This window comes from Branchiostoma lanceolatum, chromosome 14 (genome assembly GCF_035083965.1).
Source record: "Branchiostoma lanceolatum isolate klBraLanc5 chromosome 14, klBraLanc5.hap2, whole genome shotgun sequence".
In the NCBI taxonomy this organism is placed as follows: Eukaryota; Metazoa; Chordata; class Leptocardii; order Amphioxiformes; family Branchiostomatidae; genus Branchiostoma; species Branchiostoma lanceolatum.
Genome location: NC_089735.1, coordinates 5,503,465 through 5,516,633, shown reverse-complemented (window position 1 = coordinate 5,516,633; position 13,169 = coordinate 5,503,465). Strand labels below are relative to the sequence as shown.

The 13,169-nt window shown below is 40.2% G+C and overlaps 1 protein-coding gene across 1 annotated transcript; it reads right to left on the bottom strand.

The window, feature by feature from the left end:
- Positions 1 to 6,418: 6,418 nt before the first annotated feature.
- On the bottom strand, positions 6,419 to 12,125 carry LOC136448685 (dimethylaniline monooxygenase [N-oxide-forming] 2-like). Its single transcript, XM_066448326.1, has 11 exons — positions 12,079 to 12,125; positions 11,776 to 11,857; positions 11,513 to 11,672; positions 9,977 to 10,032; positions 9,680 to 9,812; positions 9,138 to 9,268; positions 8,706 to 8,835; positions 8,159 to 8,297; positions 7,850 to 7,955; positions 7,445 to 7,567; positions 6,419 to 7,204 (listed from the first exon to the last, which is right to left on the bottom strand). Exons 1-11 carry the CDS (start codon positions 12,123 to 12,125, stop codon positions 7,004 to 7,006), a joined length of 1,308 nt encoding a protein of 435 aa, XP_066304423.1. The 3' UTR covers positions 6,419 to 7,003.
- Positions 12,126 to 13,169: the final 1,044 nt, after the last annotated feature.

The window sequence follows — 13,169 nt, the reverse complement described above, 5'->3', positions numbered from 1 at the left end:
GGCAAGAAAGTTGTGTAAAAGTTTAAATTGGAAAGACCTAGCATATGGATCAATGGTTGTTTTATAAATCAGGCTATAGACTGCATCCCAGTCTATAGGTCTATTAAATGTGTCTTCCCAGTACAGTTGAGCCTTACACTTAAATTCAACTAAATTCCTTTGAACTAGATAAAAGCGATAGATATCCTTATTAATCTTTTGTCCTTTTAACCACTTCACAATTCTTATTTCGGGCCGATTTACTAACGGCACCCTGGGTGTACCTTGGATCATTTTTTTCCACTTATGTGGAATACATGATAATAGTTGTATGTACGTGTATTCATTACAAATTTCGTCATATTTACCTATAAATGACTGGTATGTACACAATTCTCCATCATTCTCCATTAAATCATAAACAAAGAGGACTTTCTTTTGTATAAACCGTTCCCATATAAGTGGTACACCATCAATCAATATATTTGAATTGAACCACAACAATTGGTTCATTACATTTATTTTGCTGTCTGGTGGTTTCATTTGTACTTTTAACCAGGCCAACATGACTTGTTGCATAAATAAGTTTATCGCTGGACATTTTTGTTTGGAGACGATGTTGTGAAAGTGTGCTTCTGTAAGTTGTAGGAAAGGGAAGATGTGATATTTAAATATTACATATTGATTCAGTATTTTCCTGCAAAACCAGTTATCATTCAAATAAATTCTAGGTACCCAGGCAGCCTTTAGTGCCAAATTAAAGGACTCCAGGTTTACAAGTTTCAGCCCCCCGAATTCATACATGTTATACACAATTTTCCTTTTTATCCGTTCTGGCCTCCCAGACCAAAGAAAGGCAAAGATTTTTCTCTCATAATTTTGGAAGAAGTCAACATCTGGTGATGGCAGTGACATGAAAAGGTAGGTAAATTGCGAAACAACCAGCGTATTGATCAGTGTCACTTTACCGTACAAGGTAAGGGTCTTCCCCTTCCAAGGTTGAATTATCTTATCTACTTTTTGTAGCTTTTTATTGAAATTATCAGTTATCAATGTTGTCGAGTATTTTGGAACATGTATCCCTAAAAGATCTACTGGGCCATCTGACCACTTAACCGGAAAAGTGCAAGGAAGTAGAAAGTCTGTTTCTTTTAACGGGCCTAGTCTCACAATAACACATTTATCAAAATTTGGAACAAGACCGGAAATTGTGGAAAAATTTTTCAAATCTAAGCACAACGCTTCCAGTGTTCTAAGGAAGGGTTTCAGAAAAAAATTTGTATCATCAGCAAATTGTGACAATTTGGATGGTACTCCTTTACATACTATTCCCTCAACACTTTCATTTTTCCTTACCCTTAAGGCCAATATCTCTACTGAGAGGATAAACAAGTATGGTGACAATGGACAGCCTTGTCTCAACCCTCGGTGGAGCCTAAAGGGTTCTGACAAATATCCTTGATTAATTATTCTACTAGTAATATTTGTGTACAGAATATCTACCCATCGTAATAGAGATTTTCCAAAACCAAAAGCATTCAATGTCTCAAGCACAAAATCATGTCTTATTTTGTCAAACGCCTTTTCAAAGTCTGTAGTAAACATAAGTCCTTCCACATTTTCCCTTTCACAACTTTCAATTATTTCCAGTACTTTCCTTATATTATCACTTATAGATCTACCCGATAGAAAGCCGGTTTGATCCATATGTATCAACTCCGATATTACCTTTTTCATCCGGAGGGCAATACATTTTGATAAAATACGTGTATCACAGGGAAGTAAAGTAAGAGGTCTCCAATTGCCTAAGTGCACAGGGTTTTTGTCTTTTCCAGTGGGATCTTGTTTTAAAAGCAATGAAATCAGACCTTCTTTTTGAGTTTCTGATAATTGTCCTAGGTCATACACAGTATTAAAACAATCTAACATTGGCTGCCTTAACAAAGCAAAAAATGACTTGTAAACATCCACAGTAATTCCATCGACCCCTGGAGATTTCCCATTTTCAAAAGATGATATTGCTTCCCAGAGATCTTTACTATTTATGACGCCTTCACAAATTTGAGACTGTTTACTGGTTAGAGTCGGTATGTTTCCCTCGACAAAATAAGTGTCATACGCTTCTTCTTCCTTTAGACTCTTTGGATCATCCTCAAAGGAGTAGAGAGAAGAATAAAATTTAACCTCTTCCCGCAAGATGTCAGATGGATCGGTTAAAAAATCTCCATCCTGTAGCACAATCTTTGAAACATTCTTTTTTGTTTTGTTACGCTTTAATACATTAAAGAAATATTTGGTGGGTTTTTCACCTAATTTCATCCATCTAGCCCGAGAATGTAACATAATCTTTTCACTTTTTTCTTTGTATAGGGTTTCTAGTGCCATCTCCTTTTGTTTCAATTCCTCTATCATGCAACTAGGAGGAGAACTCAAGCTATCAATTTCAATTTGTAAGTTTTGAAGTTTTAGCTGTAATTCTTTTTCCTTCTGGAGCATTTTTTTCTTCTTGTAAGATGAATATTTTATGCAATGACCCCTGAAGGCACATTTGAATGTATCCCATACAATTCTTGGTTCGCAGGATCCTTTGTTAAATGAAAAAAATTCTTCAATAAATGTCTTTGTTTCTTTTAAGAAATCCTTATCATTCAAAAGATAAGGGTCAAACTTCCAGTATCCGGGTCCCTGTGGAAAATCACCCGTTACTACATTTAGGTGAATTAATCTATGATCAGACTTAAAAGGTTCTGTTATAGCCGTTGTAACGACCTTTGGTAGTAACGAGAAAGAAATTAAGAAATAGTCTAATCGGCTAGCTTTTCGACCTCTCCTCCATGTATATCTAATCAAATCCGGATAATTCAGGCGCCATACATCTACTAAATCGAATGTAGCTAATAATTCCTCGATTGCTTGAGTCGCACGAGGATGGTAATTTACGGGGTGTTGTCCTGCTCTATCTTTTTCTACATCCAATACATTATTAAAATCTCCAGTTAATATCACATTATCGTTACAGTTTACCATTTCTAGAATATGTTTTTGTATTTCCTCAAAAAAGGACTCATCGTCCTCATTTGGCGCATAAATGTTCACAAGACAGCAACGAAAATTTCCACATTGTAGATCAAGTAATATGTATCTACCATCCTTGTCTGCTTTGCTTTCATGTATTGTATATGACAGATTATTTTTAAACATAATTAATACTCCGCAACTATTACTTTTCCCATGGCTAAAAACAATTTGGCTTCCCCATTCCTCTAACCATTGATGCTCCTTTTCGGCAGTAGAATGGGTTTCTTGTAGACAAATAATTGAATGTAGTTTATCTTTTAAGAATGTAAATGTTTCCCTTCTCTTTGAATTGTTTGCTAAACCATTGCAATTTAGACTGGCAAAGGAAAGTTCATTTCTAGACATCATGTGAATTTTGTTTTGAATCTAGCTGATTGTGCCACCTGTTTCGTATGCAAATTGTGCAGTACAAACAGAATTTCATACATGTTTTCTCAAGGAACAGTTGCAAATAACAACAAAGGTTAACAGAAAAGAGATATAACAAAACTAAATGGTTCACAGAACCAGGAAACATAACATTTAACAACGAGGTCAGGATCAGGTTAACCCCGAACATCGCGTGATCAGGCCGCACCCTAAACAGGTGTTCGGCTCCTGCATTCCATCATTAGTATTTTGTAAACACAACTCAGCAGAGCATTCTTCAACATACAAAAACAGACAAAATTATGAGAGATCATCAACAGATGGTTCTCGAATATGATATCAAGGGAATTAATAACAAATAATACAACATAGGAATAATCTATGAAATAATTTTTGCAGGGCCGTCCTTGTATGAAAATCAAATAGCGAAAATGAGTCAATTACCACATATGATCAAACAATAAGACCAAAAAACACACACAAAGAAGGTAAGCCCTGCAAATACATATCAGTTAGAACACAAGAGTAGAGCAACATGGTGATATAATAATGAACTTAGGGAAATTGAGAAAAAAAAACAACAACATTTCCCATCCATTCATTCGATCACTCACTACACTCCCTGAAAAAGTCAGTACAAAAAAAAAACATTATGTACTGGGGGTAGTGACCACTTTATTCAAGACATCAATTGTTTCTACTACTTCTTAGCTCTACCCAAAACTCACTGGTTTTCCTTTGCTGTCTCGCCACAATCCGTTAAAGAAGCGGTACTTCAGCCCTTTCCCGTACGCTTCTCTGACGTTATCCCTCCATTTTCGTTTCTCCTGCAAGTCCGACATGGTCAAATCGTCCGTGAAATAATAACCTTCACCCTTGAGTTTCACACGCGCAACCTTCATGATACTGATCTTGTCCTGATAGCTATTGAGTTTGAACAAGATGTGCTGGGGTGTTCCGTCGCCGTCATTCTTGCTCCTCGGCCCGTCAGGATGCGCGCGTTCAATCTTAACTCGATCAAGACCAAACTTCTCGTGTAAGATCGTTCCCACCGTAGCCAGACAGTTTTCCCCCTTCGATACCTTTCGTCCGATGATTCTTATGTTGTTCCGTCTTGAAAACCGCTCCAACTTGTTACTCTTGAGTTGCAGTTCTTCCACGAGCCCTTCAGTCGCCTTCAGTTTCTGTGTAATGTGTTTAATCCGTTCGTCTGCGTCACGCTGGAAGTCGCCAAGCTTCGTTTCCAACGTTGTAACTGTTGATGTTGAGAAGAAGAGTAGCCAATGGAGGTGTTGGACAACCCAAGTAGAAGAACAGTATTTGTCATGTTACTGTGGCATACTTTTTATTCTTCTTTCAAGTCAACTGTTCAAAGTGTGAACTGTCCTGAAAGTATGAGTCAAAATATGAAGATTTAGCTGCTAATGACTTGCAGCTCCTATAACTATAGGTTTTGGAAGAAGACGTTTTGGTTGAAGGGAGATGTCTCCTAAACATTTCCATACTGTTGCGTGTCTTGGTCACCAGTAAGAGGTGTAATAATGTACATAAGATATACTGAAGGGATGCATTTCATCAGTGTCAAAGCCATTTGCAATCTTTTGACCCTAGAGCCATTGTGGACATGTTTTAAAGGATGTTTCACTATTGTGATAGACTTTACCTGTGTAGCCAGTTGGCCAAACTGTTATAATGCAAGATGTTATAATGTTGATATTTAAAAAATAACAGGTTTCCAGTAGTATGTGTACTTAAAAGTATGTCATTGTACCTGCCAAATTGTCACATTCCACAGCAATAGCAGAACATAATTTGTTGTTCTCCAGAATTGTTCTGGATGCTATGTGGAGCATTGTACATTACTGTGGTATTAAATGTAAACTGGACATTTTGTGTGGTTGTTATGTATTGTCACTTGTTTATTTCACCCACTCACTCACTTGCCAGAACGTTGGAGTCCCACATACAAAAATAGCATCACTGTAGATGTATAGCAATGCAGCATTGTGCATATTGGGAATACACACAGCCAGACAGACAAGCCAAATTTCGCAAATGAACTAAAAACATACATTTCAAAGGTGAAGACGGACAAGCCAGAAACTAAGAAAACTGGAAAAAGAATATCAGTATCTCAGTCTTGTACTAGTCATATTATTAGAAGCTTGTGGTCAAAGCACCTTGCCTGCCGTTGGCTGAATGACGTCATGCAGTGTCAAGAAGCGACGTCGCCCATTAAATTTTACATTGGTGTATAAAAAGCGCCACCCAACGATTGCAAGATAAACGACAAGAACTATCGAAGCCCGTTGCTGGACCTTGTAAAAAGAAAGTGATCCCAAAGAGAGATGCTGTGAATCATTGAAATCGCGCAAAGAACAAACATTTTTCTGGAGCTTTTTCCACCCACATCTTTTCTGATTTGTAGCCTCACATTTGAGTGATAAACAATTCAAGCCATAGGTAGTATAAAAGGCACTTTGCACGGGCTCAATAGATCTATAGACAGCTACAACCGGGCACATCTAAGTAGGCTGAAAAAAATCTAAACTGCGGGAAAGTTGACACAAGAAGAACTTGTCAACGGACCTAGTTGGCTACTGTAGTGATTCGTTGCCCCATGCAGGAAACGGGTCCTGCCTGCGACGCCAGTTTCACGGTTGTAAGAAAAGTGATTTGTACATTAAACTGTTTACAAACGAGCTTTTACAATTTATTATAGCTGGGACACCACTATATCTCTGGTCAATATTAATCTTTATATTGAAAAGTCCATGTCTGTCTTTACGAGCGATGCAGTTGTCCTTTAAGGAAGTGATATTTGTCTTCACACGCATACGACCCGTTGAACCATGGGTTTATCTAGGCGATGTGCATAAAATCAGTAACTAGCCTGTGAACTCTGCTGTAGCGTTATATCATCATACTCTTATACTTTGAAACTTTGAAACTTTATACTTGTATAATCATAATCATACAAAATCCCACACAATTCAACACACGTCCCGTATAATGCCTTTGTCATCAGGAAAAAAAATCAGATCAAGTATATTGACAGTTGTTATTTCTACATGTCAAACCCTCCAAAAGAAGCAAGAACGATATCGAACCTTAGATACCATCTGAAAGAAACATCTAAAACAAATCCGGTCACGTTTACTCGATACCAGACTCTATGGTTAGGAGTTCCGCATTCTACTGACAATTATGATACGTGTATATAAATCAAATGTTGTGTTAGAAATGTGCATATCAAAAATCCTTCAATCGTTTCTGGATAATATACAACCTCTGTCTATATAAAGATCATTATGTATATGATATGAGGATATGTTTGATGATATTTCACTTGCTCTAAACCAAGGATACACATGCGTGTATTATGAAAATCGTTTTTACCATCCTGTTATATATGAAATCCCGCTTAACAAGCCTTAGTAGAAATGTCCTTGTCCTTAGTCTAAAACATCAACGGTTACATATTCTGATGATATTCATCTGAAATACATGTACTATAACATGTTTAAACACCGCCCTTGCAAACTTTTCCATGTAAGTGTTGTCATCTGCAGACAAATCACAGCCATGCAATAATGACTAAGGCGCACATCACGCCTACGATAACACAGGTGAATATCATCTTAGTGTTGAGCCTGACTGAACCGGCGTCCATGGGCGTGAAGCTGGTTCCCACACCGCTGAACGTGTTGTAGTAGGCACGCTTGGTGGCGGCGGCAGCACCCTTCCATCGATTCGGGCCCACCAAACGGTGATGGAACTGCAGTGTGGAGACAAAGGGAAGAACGCGAAAAATTTAATCCATATCCTACCAATAAACCAACCGGCTCTGTCGTGAATGTGCTCACATGGAGACTCGATTCAGTCATTGCTGTGTCATATGCATTGTGACAGTCGCTCACTGGAAAAGATTGGCAGAGCTAGACCTTATCACAGGCAAAGGTAGTTGCATAAAATCCAATATGTCCTGACTTTATGATAAATAAGTAGTTGCACTTACCGGATAGGCCGGGCCAAAGTAGTACATGTACGCCAGCAGGGGGTCTTTGAGAAACAGCCACAGAAGGTTGGGTTTCACGCCGATCTCTGCCGCGAGGTCGTCGCGGTACACAACGTTGTTTGTCTGATTTAAAACAGATCACTGAAGTCATTTCTGATATTGGAATCACAAAGTTGGAACAGATTACTAGAGTATCTTTAATAGTACAAGCTCTGTAGCTGACAAGTATTAAACCTAAACAAGCAATCAGAGATAACGGGCTTCTATCCTCAAAAGAGAGCGCACTCTGGCAGAACATACAGAATCTGCATTGCAGAAACACAGATAGACAGACATACATGCAAGGTCGAGCTTTTGTTTGGTTCTATGGCAATGAAGCAGTGTACATATTTCTCCTGTACTTACAGTAGGTTTAAGGCGTCCATATGTTGCGAGTAGGATATCCTTGTAGGCCTCAGTTTTTCCCTGCATAGTGTTGCTATCAGGGAGTTTGCGGACACCTTTAAAAACCCTTAAAGATGAGAGACAAGTATAGTTGAGACCTTTGTAAAATAAAGATTAAACAGAACTGATTTGAACGTAACAGATGACGTTGCGATAAGTTCTGATTGACTGAGTGATGACCAACAGTGAATGAGCCCTATGGATTTCTAATTATAAACACGAGGTAGCAAGACACAAACAAGTGGGGGTGTTGTACAGATGATAAGTTACCTGGCAGCCCAACGTGACTGCAGCTCCATAAGAGGGAAGAGTGGCCCGTTACTTTGTCCGGCCCCGACCAGCGCCAGGGTGTGGTGTGCCAGCTTCGTGGGGAACACCAGCTTGTAGACGTCCAGCTTCCTGATATCAGCTATGGCATAATAATTACAAAATGTAATATGAAATCGAAAATCTCATGCCTCTTGACAAAATATAACACAACCGTTCCCATTTTCCTCATTGAATGAGCCACTCTCTTGCACGTAAAATAGCCCTAATGCCAGACCCCCAATCTCTAAGATATGTATCGTTTGATAAATATTCTAGAGAATGGGGGTCTGGCATCAAGGCTAGTAAAAAGAAGAACCATAGTACCTAAGTCGCTATTATTAAAGACTTGTGCTTTATAAATTCCTTTACAAGGGCTTTGGTAAATCATGTAACAAATACGCTATGAATAGGTGTGCCCTTGTTAAACATAGGATATCAAGAAGCATACTACTAGATGTAGTATCAATCTTGACAATAGTTGATTTTGTGTGTGTATTTTTGGAATCACCTTGAAGCTCATGATCAAGGAAACTACAGCAGTTGACATAACCGGTTGCGAAGATCACTGCGTCAACACCTTCAACTGTTGAACCGTCAGCAAAACGTGCAGAGGTGGCAAACAGTTCGACCAGCTGGGGCTGAACAACAACAACAACAAGAACAACAACACAAAAACAACAACAACAACAAAAAACAACAGCTACAAGAGTGACACATGATTATATACAATATATATATAGGGGACAACATTGAAGATAAACAGTCGTAGTCCAGGTAGATTAACTACTTACTCATTGTATGATAGCTAATGGAGGAAATAAGGTATCCAAGTAGTCAAAGTTTGAAAACTTTGTTGAGCACTAGACTAGCCAAGGCTGCTGAAAGTTGTTGTATTTTGTCCAACTAGATTAATACAAAACATTACAATACTGCATCATACCTTGATGACGACCCTACGAGACGCCAGACACAGCCCTATGTCGTCATTGATCGTGGGGGTTGCTTGTGTGATAGGTTGTGCCATCCCTGCAACTCCGTACATGTCGTGGTCGAAACGGTTGTTTGAAAAATCTGGAGGTTAAGAGTGCAACATTGATAAATGACCTGTTGTTTTAACGCCCCGTATTGAATGCAATTGCAAAATAGCACTCTGTATAGTCAGATACAAATGTACTAGCAAATCCATCTACACCAGAATCTATCGAAAAGGATAGATAACCAATATACATAGTGCATATCAAAAGATATTTCAACCAAGGATATTGATGTGTCCAAAACGTATTTTTCAAGAACTATAGTAGAGTGGAACTCGTTGCCACCAAGTGCTGTAGCTCTAAACAGCGCCTACAGTTAGATGTGCAAATGTTAGGCGCGACAGGTTCGGTGTCATATACCCATATACTAACAACTTGCGTGCCTGCGAAGCTGTTGTGTTAAGCCGAAAGGTGGTTATAAAGGATATATAGATACATATACAGACACCTTTCAAGATGCCGTTTAGCCATGATGCTGGGATGTCTGAGTACACACGGCGGTAGGCGTGCTCATCGACAGGCGTTCCTTTCTTGTGCAGACGCGGCAATACCCATGTTCCCTTCAGCAGTGCCAGATCAACCTACTCGGACACAACGTTATTCATTCATTGATCATCAGATCTCCATGTACTTTTATATTCACATATCATGGAAAAAAGACTATCAACCAACATACTTCGAACTACCGAATTTTCACCAGAGTTCGCCATTGGATGTGCTATTCACTGTAGATTGCAGAACCTACCTGAGTCGCCACGCGGCACACATCAACTGCCAGGTCAAACGCCGTGTTGCCAGACCCTGCAGGACATTAAGTTAGAGAAAGAAAAGAGAACAAGAAAGAAAAAAAAAAGATAACACAGTCAGTAAACTAGGAGTGCTTCGATCCAAATCTACTGAACTCCACATTGGTTTACGTGTACTTTTTTTCATAGGCTCAGCAGCTCTTAAACAACAAGGGGCTCAATATGCGGCAACATACCAAAGATCGAGACTGTGATTGATAGCTCACGTCGCGAGAATGCCAAGGACGTGACTATAAATAGTATAATACAGCTGAAAAGAAGAAAATGATACCCTAAGGCAGTTGGTGTGGACAAATATGCTGACAGACAACAAGTTTCTGTGTGCCTCATTGTTTTGTCAGAACGACCACATTGCTTCTGCTTCACCTGACGCCCCTCTGACCTGGGAGAAAAGGCAGATACAAGCAAGGCCACGGCTGGGGTCGTGTGGCGTAACGGCAGGGTGTTCGGCCCAGAACGAAGAGGTACCGAGTTCGAATCCCCCTGACGCCACCGATGTTGTGCCCTTGGGAAAGGCACTTTACACGACTTTCCTCACTTCGCCCAGGGGTGTTGTATGTTGTTGTTATCTGTACATGGCACTGTTAATATAAGTTATAAAAACTTGAGTGCAGTGCCACGTCATCCTTGTCTGTCAAAAACCGAAGTAAAAAAAAAGATACTAGCAAATAGATATTCAGGGCAGATTGTAAAGGTTTGCGGACTTCCTAATTCTCTATGAGAGCTAGTCAGCTGAACATTGGGCAGAAGTAAAACACATACACGTATTACAGTAAAAGAAAAATCAGTTATCCTTAACTGAGATGAAGCATGATGTTTTTTTCTAGCTATAGTGCAATGGGGCGTCGTTACAGCCCGCGTTTTTTTCGCGTTTCTGGCCAAACACACCGGGTCACCCCTTCTCGATACGTGTGTTGGGATCTTTTCCGTGCAGAGATTTGACGTTTGAGTCTTATATCTATGAAGCTCCCTCGTGCACGGGGCCAAAGGCTTTACGTCCCCATCCGATAGGACGATGCGACTCTTTTCCAGTCGTGCCCCGGGCCGCTGGCTCCACCCAATTTGAACCAGATGTGGCAAGTCACAAGGAAAACGGCTTGCGATCTGTTATAGTGTTATCCAATCATTTTAGTGACATTACAAGAAAAAAATGTAGAATGCTATGGCTATGCTGTATCAGCAGCCTTTCTCGTTTGACAACACAAAACTGCTAAAAGTGTGTAAAGCAGACATACCGACTATCATAATGCTATGCTATATCAGCCTTTCTCGTTTGACAATATAATACTGCTAAAAGTGTGTAAAGCAGACATACCGACTATCAGAATGCTATGCTGTATCGGCCTTTCTTATTTGACAACACGATACTGCTAAAAGTGTGTAAAGCAGGCATACCGACTATCAGAATGCTATGCTATATCAGCCTTTCTCGTTTGACAATATAATACTGCTAAAAATGTGTAAAGCAGGCATACCGACTATCAGCACTCTCTTCCCCTCGAATGGTTTGTTGGTCCGGTATTGGTAGCTGTGGAGCTGCACGCCTTGGAAAATCTCGTGTCCAGGCACATCCGGATTCACCGGACGCGCAAACGCCGACCCATTCGATAAAATTACAGCATCGAAGGTCTCGTGCTGAAATGGAACAAGGGCTGTAAGTCTCTCTTGTCAGGAATACAATCGTATAGTACGTCAGATGCAAAAAGATAATTGAATGAAATCAATTTACTTTTCTTACCTTGCCTGCTGTGTACACCACCCATTGGCCGGAGGTCACGTGGTCCTCCGCCTCCTCAACCTTTACAACTTGTGTTCCAAACCTTCCAATAAAGTTTATTTATAAGTTTGAAAGTAAGAAATATACAACACATATAAATCAATCTAATGATGCGAACGTTCTTATACCTTTCATCAGAATGAAACATACGTTTATTTTGATATGCTGAGATTGTTGACATGCTAAGTTAGTACCATATCTACACAACTTTAGACAACGTTACCTTCAAGATGAACGTGAAGAGTTCTATTGCATTTTTTTTACCTGATGTTTGCAAAATTTAATTCTTGAAACGTCTTGTCTACAGGCATTAAATAGATGATTTGTGCCCTCTGTGCCAGCCTACCTGATGTGAGGCAACAGGTTGAAGTGGTCTGCATAATCGCGGAGATACTGGAGCACCCTCTCGTGAGTTGGGTACATGGGCGCGTCGTCCGGGAAGGGAAAGTCGCTGTAGCTGAGCATGCTCTTACTGATGTTCGACACCACTGACTTAAACATGGCGGCTCCTTGGTTAGGGCGAGGGTCCTCGGTATAGTGCCAGATCCCACCTGTGGGAAGGACCGTATGTATACCCTGAGGACGCGATTTTGAGCCCGTCTGCCGACACTGTATGATCGTGTCAGCCATTATTTTTTTGCTAGGACACCCTACCGTCAAGTGTCTGATGAAGGAGGGGGGGGGGGAGAAAGAAGCAACTACATGTACTACGGATCGTGAAAAACAAATGAGTTCGGTGTTGTTCAGTGTCGAATCAACTGTTAGAAAAATTAGCGATCAGGAAGCACGATTTAATTGTTATTTTCTGGCGAAAGCTGGGTCAGTAAGCGAGTGAAACACATAAGTCAGGAACGGGGGGTAATCACTGACCACAATGGACCAACCAAATGGTTGTCATTAAAAAGATGGAATAACCCGCTTTTTGATATGTGACATAATGGTGTGTATGCCCAAGATGTCCCTGTAGATCAACTGGTTCCAATCAGTTCTAAACTTGGTGACCCTGGTTCAATCCTAGGTTTGGCAGCACCCGTCTTTCGGAAGGGACGGATAAAGGGGAGGGGATAGCAACCCCTCCGGATCCCTGTAAAAATGTACTAGTACCCTGCTACTGAAATAGCAAGGAACCTTGCTGCCCTATGTGCCAGAACTTGGCATTACAAGAGTGAAGAAACGAACGAACAAAAGTGTCGAATTTATGGTTCAACAGGCTGAAGTGACGTGAAAAACAAGTCATGAGAAAAGAAAAGTTCACTCACACCTAGATCGTCGTGCTGCTCATAGCAGGTTGGTTGAAGACCTTCCTCCAAACCCGACTTGATCGCAGACAGGCCGCTCACTCCGGCCCCAATCAC

Bases quoted from the DNA above. Each gene is read 5' to 3' on its own strand.
- LOC136448685 (XM_066448326.1), bottom strand. From the start codon at position 12,125: ATGCCTGTAGACAAGACGTTTCAAGAATTAAATTTTGCAAACATCAG. The intron at 10,033-11,512 runs GTATGCCTGCTT...AATGTCCTGCAG, and splicing joins GAAGAGAGTGCTGATAGTCG to GGTCTGGCAACACGGCGTTT. The intron at 7,956-8,158 runs GTAACTTATCAT...CTCATCTTTAAG, and splicing joins CAGTCACGTTGGGCTGCCAG to GGTTTTTAAAGGTGTCCGCA.